This window comes from Maniola hyperantus, chromosome 15, assembly GCF_902806685.2.
Source record: "Maniola hyperantus chromosome 15, iAphHyp1.2, whole genome shotgun sequence".
In the NCBI taxonomy this organism is placed as follows: domain Eukaryota; kingdom Metazoa; phylum Arthropoda; class Insecta; order Lepidoptera; family Nymphalidae; genus Maniola; species Maniola hyperantus.
The window spans coordinates 229,187-247,937 of NC_048550.1; the positions used below are offsets into that span (position 1 = coordinate 229,187).

The window sequence follows — 18,751 nt, forward strand, 5'->3', positions numbered from 1 at the left end:
GGAAGTGTCTCTCACGCAAACTACACAGACAGACAGAATGACGAATCTATAAGGGTTCCGTTTTTGCCATTCGGCTATCGCATTTATAAAATTAGTATGGATTTGGTACACGGGTAGCTTGCATCCTGGAAATTGACATAGGCAACTTTTTATCCCGGAAAATCAAAGAGTTCCCACGGGATTTATAAAAACGAAGTCACGGGCATCAACTAGCAACAATACACTTCGCTTGCGGTGACACTCGTAGGGACATCGTTTGGGTGTTTCTGTATCCTGATTCCTGGTGCCCTATTACTAATTACTAATTAGTTGAGTATTACGTATTAGTGTAATTTACGATTTTTTGCGACGCGACTTGTATTGTAAACAAGTGATAAATATTCCGACTTCCTTTTCCACGCAAAAAACCTTAATTTTTCCTTAATTAGGTAAATACCTACATTGACGTTCGTTAAACATTTTTTTTTATTTTTTTTGTTCAAACATATTAAAACTAGAAAACATACGTACCTAAACTACCTCACAAAGAAGGACTAGATTCATGTGTGCAAAAAATCAAGTTTTTTGGCTTACGAGGCCTGATGTCGCAGTGGTGAGTGTTGTGGTCATATGAATGGGAGGTCCCGGGTTTGATTTCCGGCAATTTTAAAATTTGTAATATCTAAATAGGTTCATCAATTATCTCTCATCGCCGGCTCACTATTAACACGTCATCCTCCAGACCTCAAAAAATGAGACGGGGTTGGTTGGCCATAGTCCACCACGCTGTTCAAGTACGGATTTCAGAGTGAAGGAAAACATTGTGAGGAAACCTACATGTCTGAGAGGACATGTAGGTTTACCGTTATTATTCATGAGTTTTCTTGTAACGTGGGAAAATGTAGTTTAAAACACTTGGGTATAAAGTTAACATTTAATTACATAGTTACACTTAGTTACATATAACATTTATATATCAACCTTATATGGCTACATGGGGTTTATGCGGTACTTGCATTAGTATGGCTCCCGTACACATTGGGCCACAAAAGCCGCCGCCAGGCAAGACGTGGCGAATGTACGCCGAAAGCTTTGGACCAAAGTGTAGGAGTCGCACTTTGGATGCGTTGTCGTACGATTTCGACTCGTGCGAACACGCACGATCAATTCCGACCTTCCGAGTACAGTAGCCGGCAATAAATATTGTACATCGACCTTTAAAATGAGATTTCGGCTTTGTAGAGCGTTGTCTCTATACCTATGTGACGTTTTCGACAGAGACAACGCTCTACGAAACCGCGATCTCTTTCTGAATGTTGATGTACCTACAGTATTTTCTGCCGGGTACTATACCTACAATGAGAGCGCGCAGACTTGGTGCGAATTAGTCGTATTTTTTTATTCCATGTCAAGTTGGCCCTTGACTGCGATCTCACCTGCTGGTAAGTGATGATGCAATCCAAGATGGAAGCGCGAACTGTACCTATAACCGAGCCCAGGACCTCCTGCATATATGACTGTCCGTCTGTGCTGTCCTCCCTACTGGGACGGTCGTGCGTGTTCGTACAAAACGCATCCAAAGTGCGAGTAGCCTTGATGTACAAACTATTCCTGTCACGTCGCGACATCGTACTGCTCGCATCAAGTCTGCCGCGAGGAGCACAGATTTAACAGAAAAACATCAACAATCATTATATTACTGTTTGAAATTTTAGACCAGCTAAAATTGTTGTATGAAACAGCTTATTATTTTAATCTAAACTAGCTTATGCTCGCGACTTCATCCGCATGGACTACACAAACTTCAAACTCCTGTTTTATCCCCGTAGGGGTTGAGTTTTCAAAAATCCTTTCGTAGCGGACGTCTACGTCATAATAGCTATCTGCATGCCAGCCCGATCCGTCCAGTAGTTTGAGCTGTGCCTTCATAGATAACAATGCTTATGGTAGGGAAAAAAAAGTAAAACAATCCTACGTGCTTGACGTCAAGCCGCTTGACCGTCTCGGAAGCTTTTTAGTTCTATTTTTTGAGGACTCCCCTGTACTTAGGTATGTGCGGTCAGGTCTAACTCTATAGGTTATTAGGGGAACGATTTCTAGGGAATACTTTAGGTCCCTCTTGTGCGTTATTCGATGCAGTTGTAAGCGATTTTGACGGACAAAAATACCGCGAGGACTGTCCCTCGTGTGTGCAGGCCTTTAGTCCGGTTTCGGCCGGTACACATTACCCCAACTCTACTCCAGTCCATTCAATAATCCAGCGCTGTATTGCTGCTGCAATTATGTTATTAACCACATAATAATCTAAAAAAAAGACTGACTGACTGATCTATCAACGCACAACTTAAATCGCAGGGGAAAGCAACCCTCAAGGGGTTCAAAAGCAGAAGAGAGGTTGTGGGTAAGTCCATATTATATTCATCAAAATTGGTATTTATGCTTTCGGTTCAAAATTTAAAAATACGTGTTTCAGGCTTTTTTGGAAATTTCACCCCTGACCGATTTTCAAAAACTCCACTCGAGCGAGGTCGGGGTGAGTCAGCTAGTATAATTTAAATAGATATAATGCGTGAGGACTCGACATAATATTTGCTCTGTATGGCAAAAGTATGATTTAATATGGTAAGTTCATTTCACATGACAGTTGACATAGGCTGAGATCTATACAGCGCACTTTGACTTTGCTTAGACTTAAGATTGAGTTAAAACGAGACAGATTCCTATGAGAGATATAGCTCTGTCTCGTTTTAACTCTGTCTTAAGTCTAAGCTAAGTCCGAGTGCGCTCTATAGATCTCACCCATAGAGCAAATACGCACCATAGTGACACATACCACGATAAATACTGGCAATATTACAAAAGCTCACTGGATCCAGCGACTGTTTCGTTACAATATGAAAACATACAGCGATATATTTATACACATTCTTATTGTGCTCTCTTAAACTTTAAATATAACTTATTAAAAAACTTAGTACATTCATAAATAAATAATACGAAAGCTCGATACAAACTTACAACATAATATTTATTTTTGTAGCGCCAGAAAAACATTTTTTTTACATTAATGTTATATTGTTATGTATACGTCCCGCAAATTGCTAATACGCGTGGCCGCCATTTTAGTGACGTCAGCACTAGACTTAAGTTTCGAGCTGATGGTATATTTTTTACTTAAATATAGTCAAATGACGTCATTTCGATGTTAATGAAACATGGTTCCAGCACAATATCAATTTGCGGGACTTATAACAAACAATGACACAACATTAAAGAAAATAAACAACAGTATATTGAACAAAAAATTGAAGTTTTTTTAATTTTTAGTTCCATTTCCGATCGATTTATTTTTGATGAATTTTACAATTTAATTATAAAATTCCAGCTGGATCCTCTGACACCGTGTCATGACATTAAAATATATATGTATAATTAAGCTGGCGAATAAAACGGTATAGTTACACTTCTGATCAACATAATTTTTTTCTTTAACCTAGACATTTTTGGCCCACTGAATAAAAACTTGATCTCGTTTCCAAACAAAACGATGCTAAAACGGAGTCCAAAGCTCGTGATTTCAATCAAAACGGTACAAAAAAATTAACAGTTTTAATTCAGTTTACTCTTACTTATAAAATTTGGTTTCGTGAAATTAGCCGTTTTGTTTGCCAGCTTCTCAAATGATAACCCCTGTCCATATTCGCCTTCGAGCGAGCATCTATATTTTTACACAAATCTCAAAACACTCACTAAAAAACTAGGTTTTGGAAAAATAATTAATGTAAACATTATAAAATCTTTTGGTATTTGTGCAACGTTTCAATAAGCATACTTATATCCCTAGTACAAGTTGGCACAACTCATAAACGTTGGTAGACTTCGAGTATCAAAAGCAAAACATTAAATGGACCTAAAGCTCAGAACTGATTTTCCTTTTGCGAAGTTTTGGATTGAGGCGCTCGCTGCAGTTGTTTACAAACTCAAGCCTTAAAATAAGTTGACTGTGGTTCGTTTTGCTTTGACATTGGAGCATATCCAAATCTATCGGAGTCGAGAATGAGATGTGCAAACTCGAAATAAACATCGTATTCTGTAGTTTGCCCAATGGAAAACCTAACCGTTTTACCATAAAAAATAAAACAATTGTTCAACTGATGATTAAATTCAAATCAACGTTTTGACAGTTTTCGTACGGAAAATCTATCAGATGTAAAGTAAACACGCGTTCAGTGACAACGCTAAAACGCTTGTTTATGGTTGTGGTAAGGCCAAAAGTTTTTAGTTGTTATCGAATTTGAACATCTTATTGTTGGTCTTAAATTAATACCTTATATTTACTTGGCTTAGACTTATTATCTTATTTGGTTATCTTTGTAAGGCTTGTTATGGTCGAATCAATATGTAATCAGTACCCTTAGTACAAGTTTGCATAACTCGCCAACGTTGATAGATTTCGAGTATCGAAAAACTATAACATTATAGTACTATTGTAAAAATACTTGTTTTAAAGTTGTACGTTCAATTCTACCCTATTTTCACTTCATCTTTTACATCGACGTTATAGTGTTTCAGTACTCGAGCTCTATCAACGTTGTCGAGATATGCAAACTCGTACTAAACCTACAGACTAGTCTACATCGTTAGTTTTATCTTTGGTTTACATTTGGCTTAGAGTCGAGGGCATTTTTAGTAATTTTAGTTATTTCTTCTAGTCCGCACAAAGTATAGTACGCGACAGGTGGAGATGACAGTCGAGACGCCCCGCACACCCGCACAGCCCCCTCGCCAACCCGGTGCGGGATAACGCGGGCTATGACAGTGAAAACCCTTAAATATACTCGCGTACTATATACTATAAGTTACTCATAGTCATATCTCACTATAAATATTTAGGGGTATTCAATTTTTTTTTTGAGATCAATTACATATTAGGTATATGTTTAAAATACTTCTTTGGTACTGGAAATGGTTATATCATTTTCAGAGTTCCATACCACAAAAAGCAAAAAGCATCCCTATCACTTCGTTGTCTGTCTGTCTGTCTGTAATCTAGATTCTAGAATCATAAAATTTAGAAGGTAGCAATGTCTTTAACATAATTATATATAGCTGGTAATTAGGGAAAAATCTGAAAACTGAATTTGTGATAGGTAAGTCAATTTTTAGGTTTATTGCGATTATAAAATTATTTGTAGGTAGTTGGTAAAAAAATACGTAGTTATATCTTGCACGATGGTAGGGAACCCTTCGTATGCGAATACAACCCGCACTTGACCGGGTTTTTTTGTAATTCATAATTTTGTGAAATGTTTTTTTTTTTGTGAAGTGTAAAAGAAGAAGCAAAAGTAGAGATAAATATAATTGATTCTTCATCAGAATAAGGGCGTTTGTGCGCTCATCCTGATTCGACAGATCCGTGAAAAAAATACGAATCGAATGTACGTATTTGTATAACGGCCGGTTTCGAAGAACCACGGATACGAACCGAATACGGATGAGTGCACAAACGTCCTATGTCATTTCCTGTGGTTTAAAGTACTCGTGCTGTTAGTGCTTCGGAAAGATAATTCATATTCCTATCATTTTACAGAACTACATACCACTCTTACAAGTCGCATCGGCAAAATTTGTTAGTAAACCGAAATGTACACCAATGAAATACAGACCTTATTGCTTGACGTTAAGATCTTAAACACAACAACAACAGAGCCCCGTGCCATCTCGCTCGTAATTAGCGCGTACAAAACACGGCGTAAAGGCAACAACGCGCCCTATGATTGGCTGAGATTTTTACGCGCCAATCAAGATTAAGATTTCTGCGCAGGTACATCGGCGTTACTTATAAAAGTGGTGGTACTTTACATACTTAACTGGAAACACCTGGTTTTATGTTTTTGTGCAGTGCATGTACAAGGCATACAGCATTATGCTGAACTGGAACCTTTTTTCGGGTCGTGCCACACATGACACTTCTTCTGCTTGAGGCATTCTGGCTTTATCGCTCAAGTGGACGAAGCGCCGGGACGACCAACCCTAAAGCAGGGTACGCACTAGCCGTGTAACATGTGACGTATCTGATACTGTATCAACTCCACGGACCACGGGCTCGTGCCTACCCACTCACTCAGATACGTTACACGCTACACGGCTGGCTGAGTATCCTGCTTCAGGTATAACGTGATGTGTAACACAACTTACAAAACCAACGTTTTTTCTTTCTTTCTTTCTATATTCCATTAATCAAACCGACCGAAAATATATGGTATAGAAGTTCTATCTCACGATGACCGCTCAGCCTTGTCTGTAGTAGTGAGTGTACCAACAAGCGTTAACGCATTTGTGTGCGTCTCAGTACACACTGCCACGCACACTGTACAATTACTGTACACTTTATAACAATATGTACGTGTGCGTGTACACTCACACAAACATAGCCGAACGGTGTTCGTGACACGTCGCGTCACGTGCGGAGTGCAGTGCTGCTGCGGGCCGAGACTCAGAGCAGGGTGCACTTGGAGAAGAACTTCCTGCGTCGCCGCTGCTTCTCCTCTTGCTGCGGGTGGTTGCGGATGATGCGGACCAGCTACAGAAAAGAAAATATATATTCTTTCAAGTGAAAACATCTTTAGAGATTCAGATCTTTAGGGAGACATCATTTTGGGACGGGTAGAAACTTCAAGGTCGCGTCAGGTTATACAAACAAAATTATACTTTAAAACAATCTCAATCAGAATTGAGGAGATCCGGAGGGCGAACCAGAGTAACCAACATAGCTCGACGGGTTGCCAAGCTGAAGTGGCAATGGGCAGGGCACATAGTTGAAAACCCCATAGATGTTGGGGTGCAGGAATGGCCACCTGTAATGTGTGACCCAAACCACTTGCACAATACAAGCACTTATAATGTAACGCACGGTAGAATTAAGGGATTATTATTAAAGCACGCACTGAAGCAACAGTCTTGTCTTATTTGGGCCTGCATTACCACACACCTTGCACCGTAATGCGCAGCGTTTGCAGACCTCACACAGACACGGCGGCGGCGCAAGAATGTGGCGTGTGGAAGTCCTTTCAATAGACCTATGTCCAGCGTTGGACGTCTTTCGATGACGATATTAAAAATGAAGGTGCATACCTCATGGAAGGCCGCGTCGATGTTGAGAGGCGGCTCCTTGGCGCTGGTCTCGATGTAGGGCGCGTTCAGCTGACGCGCCAGCTCGCGGCCCGCGTCCTCGCTCACCACGCGCAGGTGCACCAGGTCCACCTTGTTCGCCGCCACCAGCATGGGGTACGTCTCCCTGCAAACATTCAACTGACCCTCAACTCTGTGTTCATTCTTTCTTTCAGCATTCACACTTACTCTTTCTTTCAAAGGCAAATGAAGCTCATCGTCACAATTCTTAAGTTTGCCAGCAAATATTTAACAGTATAAGAGACTAGGCCCGCGACTTCGTACGCGTGGATTTATGTATTTAAAATCCCGTGTCCCGCCTGCGCCTCGTCGTGTCCAGCACTGGAGCCAATTAGCACTCACCGATCCTTGACGCGCAGGATCTGAGTGTGGAAGTGGCGAATGTTCTCGAAGCTCTGCTTGTCGGTCACGGAGTACACCAACAGGAACCCGTCCCCCTTGCGCATGTACTGCTCGCGCATCGCGCTGAACTCCTCCTGCCCCGTCGTGTCCAGCACTGGAGCCAATTAGCACTCACCGATCCTTGACGCGCAGGATCTGCGTGTGGAAGTGGCGAATGTTCTCGAAGCTCTGCTTGTCGGTCACGGAGTACACCAACAAGAACCCGTCGCCCTTGCGCATGTACTGCTCGCGCATCGCGCTGAACTCCTCCTGCCCCGTCGTGTCCAGCACTGGAGCCAATTAGCACTCACCGATCCTTGACGCGCAGGATCTGCGTGTGGAAGTGGCGAATGTTCTCGAAGCTCTGCTTGTCGGTCACGGAGTACACCAACAAGAACCCGTCGCCCTTGCGCATGTACTGCTCGCGCATCGCGCTGAACTCCTCCTGCCCCGTCGTGTCCAGCACTGGAGCCAATTAGCACTCACCGATCCTTGACGCGCAGGATCTGCGTGTGGAAGTGGCGAATGTTCTCGAAGCTCTGCTTGTCGGTCACGGAGTACACCAACAGGAACCCGTCCCCCTTGCGCATGTACTGCTCGCGCATCGCGCTGAACTCCTCCTGCCCCGCCGTGTCCAGCACTGGAGCCAATTAGCACTCACCGATCCTTGACGCGCAGGATCTGCGTGTGGAAGTGGCGAATGTTCTCGAAGCTCTGCTTGTCGGTCACGGAGTACACCAACAGGAACCCGTCCCCCTTGCGCATGTACTGCTCGCGCATCGCGCTGAACTCCTCCTGCCCCGCCGTGTCCAGCACTGGAACCAATAGTGCATCATCATGATCAACCCATCGCCGGCTCCCTACTGAACACGGATCTCATTTCAGACTGAGAAAGGTTTGGGAAGGGGTTTTATAGTCTTTCACACTGGCCAAGTGCAGACTTAAAACACCTTTGAAAACATGAAGAACTCTAAGGCATGCAGATTTCCTCAGTGTTCCAAACCCCTCCCCCCTCTCATCTTCTCTTCCAGCTCCCCCTTTCAATTAACTTCAGTTCAAATTTCAATAAAAACATTAATATCTTGAAAAACTATTAGGAATTGAGGAATTTGGCTTGAAGGGAGTACACTCCCTCCCTCAACTCCCCACCAGCTCCTCTCCCCTGCGGGCGCCATTAGCAGGTTGGCTGCATTGGCCCTTGCATAGATAACAAGCAAAGTGATATACTGACCATCCAGTATGCACCACTGTCCGTCCACCTCTGTGTGCTGTATGTAGGAGTCCTCAATGGTGGGGTCATAGTCCGTCACAAACAGCTTCTGGAAGAACTGTATGGTGATGGCACTCTTGCCCACACCACCGTCCCCCACCACTACCAGTTTCACCTGGAAGTTCCACATCACATCATTAAGACCTTCATTCTAGCATGTTTTAATTTCAGCTATTCACTAACTGCACTAACTATATGTTATGTATGGGGTGAAAACATGGACCATACAGTTGGCCAAGAACATATTAATGGGTACTACTTTCTGACCAAAGACAATCATACTACAATAAGAACAACCAAGCGGTTGTTCCAGAACCAACTTACTATGCAGATTTATTAACACACTAACAATACGGCAAACTAAGTGGCTAATGAGTAAGTAATACAACAACATCCATAATTACTAATATTGACAATGTGAAAGGCTGGTTTTTTTTTTATTCAGATACAAGTTAGCCCTTGACTGCAATCTCACCTGATGGTAAGTGACGATGCAGTCTAAGGTGGGAGCGGGCTAACCTAGAAGGAGTATGGCAGTTTTTACTAAACCCATACACCTTTGGTTTCTACACGGCATCGTACCGGAACGCTAAATCGCTTGGCAGCACAGCTTTGCCGGTAGGGTGGTAACTAGCCACGGCCGAGGCCTCCCACCAGACCAGACCAGAAATTTAGAAATTATAAAATTCCAAATCCCTGCCAGGAATCGTACCCGGGACCTCCCACTAATAAGACCACAGCGCTTACCACTGCGCCAGGGAGGTCGTCGAACGTCGTTTGTCTACCTTTTCACAAACCAATTTAACATTTAGCTAACAGAGAGCTTGCATTACATATCTTGTGAATTCAAAAAGTTCCCACAGGATATTGATACAACTAAATCCACAAACGAGTCTTGGGCATTAGTTTGTATCTCTAACATGCAAAATTATAATGTTTTTCTATACATAGACTACAAAGTAGGATAAATATAAGCAAAGCACATACAGCGTCACAGTCTCTGAATATAGACACCATGGCACAAAGCAAATCAATGCTGAAAAGTAACACAATTTATATTCACTTGCTTGCTATAACTAGGTACTTAAATAATTTATTTGTGCATACAATTAAATCAGAAGCGATAACATGGAAATGTTACACTTGTATGACTTATGCTAAAAATGTTTTCCTAATTTGAACTCAATAAAATAACAAAAGTGACTCGGTTATAGAACGTCTATTATTAATTTTGAATAACGATAAGATAAAGGAACTTACTGTGGGAAGATTTTCGCTCGGCGGTCCCGGGCGAGTCATATTTACAGTTATTTGATTTGGGTTCCTCTGCTATCGAAATCGAGTGAGCGGCGCTCATGAGCACTTATTATCTGCAACATTAGACAATATAGTTTTCCCCATCAGTTCAACTTCGGTACTCCTACGCCTTAGTCCATCCTTAGTCCTTCACAATTCGCGATTGTCGGAATACCTACGCAATTTTAGGCTCACCTCATCACTTTGTGTGTTTTGTGTGGAACTCGGACGGATTACGCTATGACACAATGGACGGATTGGTCGGAACTTTATGAAAGTAAGTAATTTTTGTGTATTTATCACTTTAAAAATATAGGAAGGCGGCCTATTTTTCTTATTTCGTTTTTCTATTTTAGAGAATTTACTTTAGGTTTTTTTGAAGTTGACTTTGACAGATAAATCACTGTCAATGTCAGCTGCGTCACACATGGATAAAGAATTCGTTCAAAAATTTAAAAAGTTTGAGAGAAGAAATCAAAAATTATTATGAGTGTAAAAATGCAAGTTATTTTATTATTTATACTAATAAAATCCTTATTTTGACCTGAGATATGGCCTGGAATGAACCTGAATCCTATTAGTTTTCTTTCTTTTTTATACCGCGGCCGCTCGTAGCCTGTATTGTATGTAACTACCGAGTAGTAAACACACTGCAATGTTCAATAGCAAACCTTTATTGAAACGTCTTATGTGTAAAATTACAGGCGTTTTGTTAAATATAATTAAGATTAACTAGTTACACAATTAACTTTTGTTTTTGTACTTACATAATAATTATTAACTAGTTAAGTAGTTCGGTATGCACCTACGCGACAGGTTAAAAATTGAAATAGCAATCGGGGGACGGGGAGGGAACGCCACCCGTACAGCCCCCGCGCTAACCCGGTGCGGGCGAGCGCAGGTGACGTGCGGCCTGCGGGGCGTCCCCCCGCCTCATACCTACCTCGAGCTATCGCGGACGCCGGACTATACCTACCTTTTCTACACAGTTTCATAATAAGTTTGCAAATAGACTAAGTAGGTATGAACTTTTTCACAAATTAAACACTTTCTGTCGTTCTGTGTTTAACCACCACTATATGCTTTTAAAATGATTGCTACAGAGTGCTAACCGAGCGACGGTCAATCCTAGCGATTGATGTGTTGCATTGCATTGGTAGTTGTAATATTCCTCATGCTCGATACGGTCGAGTGCACAACATCAAACAAACTTGTTGGTAGTTGATACAGGTAGATGCTTTTCGAATTATCAATTGATCAGATCACTGAATCTATGAGAAATCGGAATCACAGAGTTATAAATAGTACTTAGCTACATGTATACCTATAGGTCTGTGCTAGTTTCCGAACTTACTTCCTAAAAACCAAATTACAAACTACCTCTTTATAATATTAGTTTAGATAAATTCGGTTAAATTGAACTTACCGTAAGCAAGCACTTGATAGAACTGCGACTTTCATATTCCATACCCTCCATACCCTACCCATCCTGAAGTGTTACAAGTTTCAACATTATGTCCGACCCAGATTTATTAATATTGATAGCAACCGATAACATCTGATATCCGACTGAAATACCTAATATTATATCATTATTATTTATCTAATCTGTTGAAACATTTCCGCTCCCAAAATATCTATAATAAGATACAATAAATCATTGCAAATCCTGTCAGTATTTATTTTCATCCCCACAAACGGAAAACAGCAGATTAATGTTATTACATAAAATTGTCCAGTAGAAATGTTTCGCCTTAAATATTAGGCATGCAAAACAATTAGTAAACCTAGTAAAACAATAACTATAAGTAATTTGACACACGTTGTCTTTGTCTATGTTAAAATTCAAAATTTAAAAATGTCTAAGTTGAAAAAAATTCGTTAATGTTATATAATGTCTTGTCTATTAAAAAATCATGCAATTTATTCTTAAATTTATTTATATTATTACATTTCCTTATCCCTGGTATCTTATTATATATCTTTACCGCCATGACACAAACACTTTTGTTAAGGAATGAGGTTTTGTGAGTGGGAAACCGAAATCTGTCTTTACAGCGTTCTCGGTTAATTCGAACAAACAAATTTTCGTTATTTCTTAAAAATAGAGCTAGTTCGAATATATATAGCGATGATACAGTGAGAACATTGAGTTTTTTAAAGTAAGGCTTGCAACTATCCCTTTTTTTTATCTTACATATCGCTCTTATGCACCTTTTTTGGGCAATAAATACGTGATTGATCTCACTTGTGTTTCCCCAGAAGATTATGCCATAGCGAAGAATTGAAGCTACCTGTGCATGGTATGCCACCAATAATGTTTTTTCATCAGCTTTCTTCGACAACATGTACAATGCATAAGATAATTGATTTAATTTTGAGCAAACATGATCAGCGTGGTTTTTCCATGTAAAGTTTTCGTCAATAAACAAGCCTAAAAATTTTGTCTCATGTGTTTCGTCAATTCTTTTGCCTAAATAGTTAACGTTTATATCATAGCTGATTTTGCTTCGTATGTTCTGAAAATTCATAATCTTTGTTTTATTAAAGTTTAGCGTGAGAGTATTCTCAACTAACCATTTCACTATGTCTGTTAGACTATTATTTATTGCATTCTCTTGTTCTTTCATATCACTGCTTGTATAAATCACAGTACAATCATCTGCGAAAAGCACCATAGGATAGCTTGTTGCTTGTGGCAGATCATTTATATATATAAGAAAAAGAAGTGGCCCTAACACACTTCCTTGGGGCACTCCACAAGTAACCATTTGAGCTTTTGAGAAGTATTTTGTTTCTGTTTGTGTTTTTTCATCAATCTTATCTATTTGTGTTATTTGGGTCCGATTTTCTAGATAAGATTTTATTAGGTTTTATTTAAACTTTTACAAAATTATAAGATTTTTTAATTTATTTTTTCACGTTTTTTTGTGGTATCATATTAGGTAGTAATCATCGGTAATATCACAAGTTCAAGTTCATATGAACAAGTTCCTGATGATTCCTCTGGTGCTGCAAATGTTCATGGGCGACGGTAATCACTTAACATCAGGTGATACGCCTGCTCGTTTGCTTGCTATTTTTATTTAAAAAAAACATGAGTTAAAAGATTTGTATGTATTACTAGCTTATGCTCGCGACTTCGTCCGCGTGGACTATAAAAATTTCAAACCCCTATTTCACCCGCTTAGGGGTTGAATTTTCAAAAATCCTTTCTTAGCGGATGCCTACGTCATAATAGCTATCTGCGTGCCGTCCGTCCGTCCAGTAGTTTGACCTGTGCGTTGATAGATCAGTCAGTCAGTCAGTCAGTCAGTCACCTTTTCCTTTTATATATTTAGAGATATTGAATCTTTTCTTCTTCGCTACCTGAGATATTGCAATATCTAGCAATAGTTTACGTAGGTACTTATACTGTATCTACGAACTTTTGCGTATAAAAATGGTCAAATAAATTACTTTATATACATTCTATCATATAGAAGATATCCAAACTGTAATTATCGTGACCATAGAGTTACAAATAGGAGTTCTTGCGCGCTGCGATGCTCTAGGCGCGCTTTCATTGGGGGTTGGTTGGTTCGAGGATTGGTCGCCAGACTGCGTTGTGTTGTACAACACCACAACACAGCATGTTCTCACTTTGGGAGGCCATGGTTCACGAAACACATCAGCGTGTACCGGGACCCTCTTGGTTGTAATTACGCGACGACCGCTCTAAGTGCACCGTTACAATTGTACTGTCAAAATCGGAATCGGTTTGACTACGCAACCACCCTACTATAAGTCCCACAAATTGCTATTGCGCTGGAACCATGTTTCATTAACATCGAAATGACGTCATTTTGACGTCAGTCGAAATAAAAATATACCATCAGCTCGAAACTTCATTCTAGTCACGTCACTAAAATGGCGGGCACGCGCATTACCAATTTGCGGGACGTATACCTACGTAGTACCTACATTAAAAACCGGCCAAGTTCGAGTCAGGCTCACGCACCGAGGGTTCCGTACTTGGGTATTTTTTTCGACATTTTGCACGATAAATCAAAAACTATTACCTGTGCTATTACTTATCCATAAAAATAAACAAAAATTGGTTTTAAAATGTACAAGTAAAGCCCTTTCTTATGATACCCCACTTGGAACCTATAGTTATCTTACTTTAAAAGTTGAAAATACTAATATTTTTTTATGAACACATTTTAATTTTTTTTTTCTATCGCTATCTCTTTCCAAGGCCTTTACCCGAAACGGGGCTCATGTTCCATAAATTAATACAAAAATTAGCGTTCACTTACTAACCATACTAATCTAGGAAAATAAGTAAAATTGTACTTACTAACAAAACTAATCTACTATGTAACTAACTAAGGAACACGAGAATAAATGGCTTTTTTATTTATTTTATTATTTATTTTATTTATCTCTTTCCAAAGGTCGATGTACAATATTTTCTGCCGCGTCCTGTAATATTATGCACGTATTCGATGCCGAGTGGTAAACTACAATCGCTACTCTATGGCGTCTCCATGTCGCTAACGACTAACGAGGGAAGGCATAATGAGATCGTGTCGTGCATTAAATACAGGCTCCTAATATAACGAACCCCTATAAGTTACCCCCTTACCAGTTACACTATACTCTATCCATGGAGAGAAGTTAGTATAGTGGTCTCTCCGTTACGTATAATCCCAAACAAAGACAAAAAACTCGGTCTGCGTTAACCATTTTGAGTCGCCAAACCGAACTATGTTTTCCGTACTACTTATTAGAGAACTCTCTCTAAATAGTAAGTAAAAAATAATTTTCGAAAACTCGACTTCTTTTTTTTAGATTATTCTTTCTTCTATTACAATTAGGTACCTAATTACATATGTTCAAAAATAGAAGTGACATGGCCATAGAGATGGTAATCATTCATCTAAGGACATGGCAGCAGGTAGCCATGGCAACGTATATTCAAGATGGCGAGTGCACGGGTTTCCCGCGCTTTCCCCGCCGCGCTGGCCGCAAGCAGCAATATCGATCCGCATGCGTTGATAGTAGATAATCTATGCGTTGAGCGTTCAAAAACGGATAAGAAACATGCCGCTAGCTTGGAATAATTTTTATAAAATTAAATTCTTAATACAGCTAGCTACCTATTTCATAAAGAAACGAGAAAAGTAATGGAATTTATAATACCTATACTAACATATTTTATTTTCTGATTACAATTACGTTCAGTGAATTACACCAGAAAAATACTTAGTTTGTGTAATTAGTATTAAATTTGTCCTGCTAGTCATGACAAGTTTAAAAGTTTCGCTAACTCAGTGTCTAACACAGAATGATAGTCACCGAGGTTGGTTGGTTCTGTATTGCAGCTTCACTGTGTGGTAGTAAAATATTTTTTCGTAGAAAACCTTCAACGGATTAAAAAATGAGCTCGGTGGCTATCGTTCAGTGTTAGACACTGAGTTATAGAATCACCCCGCTGAACTGTGTCCTGATGCCACAGACCATTTCACCACAGACAATTCTCTGTGCCTGACGCACTCTGTGCGTCTCGTATCCGCAGCGTACGATCTCGTAAAGCTGTGCTCGTATGTTGTTTTATCCGAATGTGGTTTTACAGTGCGCGGCAGAAAATAATGTATATCGACCTTTAGAAGGAGATAGCGGATTTGTAGAGCATTGCCTCTGTCGTTGAGACCGACAAATCGTCATATAGGTATGTATGACACAGACAACAGACAACGCTCTACAAAGCCGAAATGTCATTCTAAAGGCCGATATTAATTTCAATTTCAATTTCAATTTTCATTTATTGCATTTCCATAAACTACATCATATTAAGTATGTACAAAGTATTATGGATACCCAGTTTGGGTCGCAATTTGGTCCTTAGACCTTAGTTAGGGAGACCGATATTATTATTTATTTTTATGTTCGTCGTTTAGGAAATCATTTACGGCATAGTAGCCCTTTTCTAATAAAAAGTTTTTTAATATTTTGTTGAATTTATTTTCATTGTTTATGTTACGAATTTTATCTGGTAAATTATTATATATCTTTATAGACATTACGTAGGGACTCGAGGTATGCAGTACTAATTTTGATTGCGGATTTAATTACCGAATCGAAGTTCTAAACTTTTTTAAGCGAATTTGGTTTTATTCTCTTTAGTCATTATTCAATTAAGTGATAAATGATTTTCTTGTTTGCTTCTGACTTACATTTTTATGGAAACATTGGTATGTTCGAGTCGGAATTTCACAGGTCATTGACCGCATTGACCTTAAAATATTATGTAAGGTTGTTTATTTATGTAGGGGCACTTATTTGTGTTGACCTCGTTGTGGGACGGTGCACGTAAGAAGCATGTTAGCTGAAAAATATGAGGTTTCTGCTTAGGTACTAGAGTTTTTACCAAGGTTTCTTTATAACGACGAATATTTAAAATAAACTAGGCTAGGCCACGGTTCAACAATACAATTATGTAAGTATATAAAATACAATAGGTACTATAAGGTTTTATTGACAATAAAGTTTATTTATTATTACTCCTATTAATCCTAGTATCTACCTACATACTCGCTCTGAGCCATGTCTATAAGTTGTTTTCGAGAGTCATTCTCATTACGAATCTTTTATCATACGAATCGTCTCGCTCGTAGGTTTGACGACTTCCAAGTTCCAGCCTCCCGAACAAGCCGGATTCCGAAAAGGCTTCAGTACCATAGACCACATCCACACGCTGCGGCAGGTTAAATACAGAACACTGAAGAGTATAATCGGCCACTTTGCTTGGCGTCTGTGGACTATGAGAAGGCCTTTGATTCGGTGGAAACTTGGGCTGTGTTGAGGTCTTTACAATACAGAGACCGGATCGACTACCTACCGATATGTCCAAGCGCTGAAGTGCTTGTATGAAATCGCCACCAGGCACCATGTCAGTCCGTATAAAGGACCAGACTACGAGACCAATCCAATTGCAGCGGGGAGTTCGACAGGGAGACGTAATCTCCCCGAAGCTCTTTACCGCTGCTTTGGAGGACATGTTTAAGCTTCTGGATTGGAACGGACTTGGCATTAACATCAAAGGCGAGTACATCACTCACCTTCGATTTGCCGATGACATAGTCGTTATTGCAGAGACTCTGGAAGACCTCAGTACAATGCTCAATGACCTTAGCAGAGCTTCTCAGCAGGTGGGCCTAAAATGAACATGAGTAAGACGAAAATCATGTCTAACGCTTATGTCCGGCCCCACCCGGTAATCGTTGAGAGCTCTGCACTCGAAATTGTAGACGAGTATATATAGGTACCTAGGACACACAATCCAGTTGGGTAGGTCCAATTTCGAGAAAGAGGTCAACCGCCGAATCCAACTCGGTTGGGCAGCGTTCAGGAAGCGTCGAGAGATGTCTTCTTGTCCAAAATTTCTCAGTGCTTGAAGACCAAAGTCTTCGAACAGTGCGTGTTGCCAGTGATGACATATGGATCCGAGACATTGGGCCTCATACGAAAGCTCAGAGTGACTCAGCGGACGATGGAGAGAGCTATGCTTGGAGTTTCTCTACGTGATCAAATCAGAAATGAGGAGATCCGTAGGAGAACCAGAGTAACCGACATAGCTCAACAGGTTGCGAAGCTGAAGTGGTAATGGGCAGGGCACATAGTTCGTACAACCGATAGACGTTGGGGTCCCAAGGTTCTGGAATCGCGACCTCGCACTGGAAGACGCAGCGTTGGAAAACCCCCCACTAGGTGGACGGACGACATCAGACAAGTTGCAGGGAGCCGCTGGATCCAGGCAGCGCCAGACCGTGGCGTGTGGAAGTCCCTAGAAGAGACCTATGTCCAGAAGTGGACGTCTATTGGTTGCTGATGATGATGATGATGATGGCCAACCTACTAACACATTCACAATGAAATCATTATCAAATAATTCGCGCTTTATTTACTGTTGGGTCAACTTCCGTTATAAAACCGGAAGTTCAATTTACAGTAGACACTTGCCGTTGCAAAACATTCCTCAACGAATTCAGAATTCATTATTCCGACTTCCGAGCTGGGTCGCAGCGCGGCGCCAGTGGCCAGGCCCCGCGGCCCGCCAACCGCCAACCGCCAAGGCGCCAAAACCAGTGCGCCGTAACCCATTGCGTCAGGCGCATGTCTTTCGCCGCGGTTAAACAAAATTCGGGAAACCAAACAATGTGAAAGAAATGATTTATAGAAATAAAATTGTGTGCTTTGTTTGAAGTAAATATTAGTATTAATTGGTTATTAGGCCCTCGGACTGCTTGAAAAACGCAAATAGGAAGTGATCGATTAGGATTGTAATCAGATGGAATAAGTAGGATGCTGTGGGACCGGTGAGTGGTTTTGGTTTGTTGATGTAGCGGCTCGTAATCGCGCCTCTTGTGCTGACTGCTGTCGATGGAGCACTGGAGAGACAAGTGCCGTAATTTCTGAGTTATTCATTATTGTTCCGTTGAATTATTTACACAATGTAAATAATATAAGTGTTGTTGCTTGTATAGAGTCAACAACTCTATGTATTGTTTATGTTAGAGATGATAAAGGCGAAAGTTTGTGTATGTGTGTATATTTGTTACTCTTTCACGAAAAAACTACTGAACAAAT

General features: G+C 40.3%; 2 protein-coding genes across 3 annotated transcripts in view; one reads left to right on the forward strand and one right to left on the reverse strand.

Moving 5' to 3' along the window:
- Nucleotides 1–899: 899 nt before the first annotated feature.
- On the reverse strand, nucleotides 900–10,195 carry LOC117988698 (ras-related protein M-Ras-like). Its single transcript, XM_034975866.2, has 5 exons — nucleotides 10,082–10,195; nucleotides 8,783–8,936; nucleotides 8,213–8,366; nucleotides 7,114–7,276; nucleotides 900–6,562 (listed from the first exon to the last, which is right to left on the reverse strand). The coding sequence occupies exons 1-5, from the start codon at nucleotides 10,118–10,120 to the stop codon at nucleotides 6,476–6,478; spliced, it is 597 nt and encodes a 198-aa protein (XP_034831757.1). The 5' UTR covers nucleotides 10,121–10,195; the 3' UTR covers nucleotides 900–6,475.
- Nucleotides 10,196–10,257: 62 nt separating this feature from the next.
- The window catches only part of LOC117988700 (uncharacterized), a 35,925-nt gene continuing 27,431 nt past the window's right edge, over nucleotides 10,258–18,751 (forward strand). Inside the window, exon 1 of one of the 2 annotated variants that reach the window (XM_069503694.1) lies at nucleotides 10,258–10,394. In XM_069503694.1, the coding sequence (XP_069359795.1) occupies nucleotides 10,358–10,394 (37 nt within the window). In that variant the 5' untranslated portion in view covers nucleotides 10,258–10,357. Of the gene's footprint in view, nucleotides 10,395–18,266; nucleotides 18,481–18,751 lie in introns of those variants that run through there. The other variant, XM_034975867.2, reaches the window with a different exon arrangement.

What these genes read in the sequence shown, in the direction of transcription:
- LOC117988698 (XM_034975866.2), bottom strand. Translation starts at nt 10,120, where the DNA reads ATGACTCGCCCGGGACCGCCGAGCGAAAATCTTCCCACA. An exon ending in ACAGTGGTGCATACTGGATG is followed by an intron (nt 8,367 to 8,782) that starts GTCAGTATATCA and finishes TATTGGTTCCAG; the next exon opens with TGCTGGACACGGCGGGGCAG. An exon ending in TCGACGCGGCCTTCCATGAG is followed by an intron (nt 6,563 to 7,113) that starts GTATGCACCTTC and finishes TCTTTTCTGTAG; the next exon opens with CTGGTCCGCATCATCCGCAA.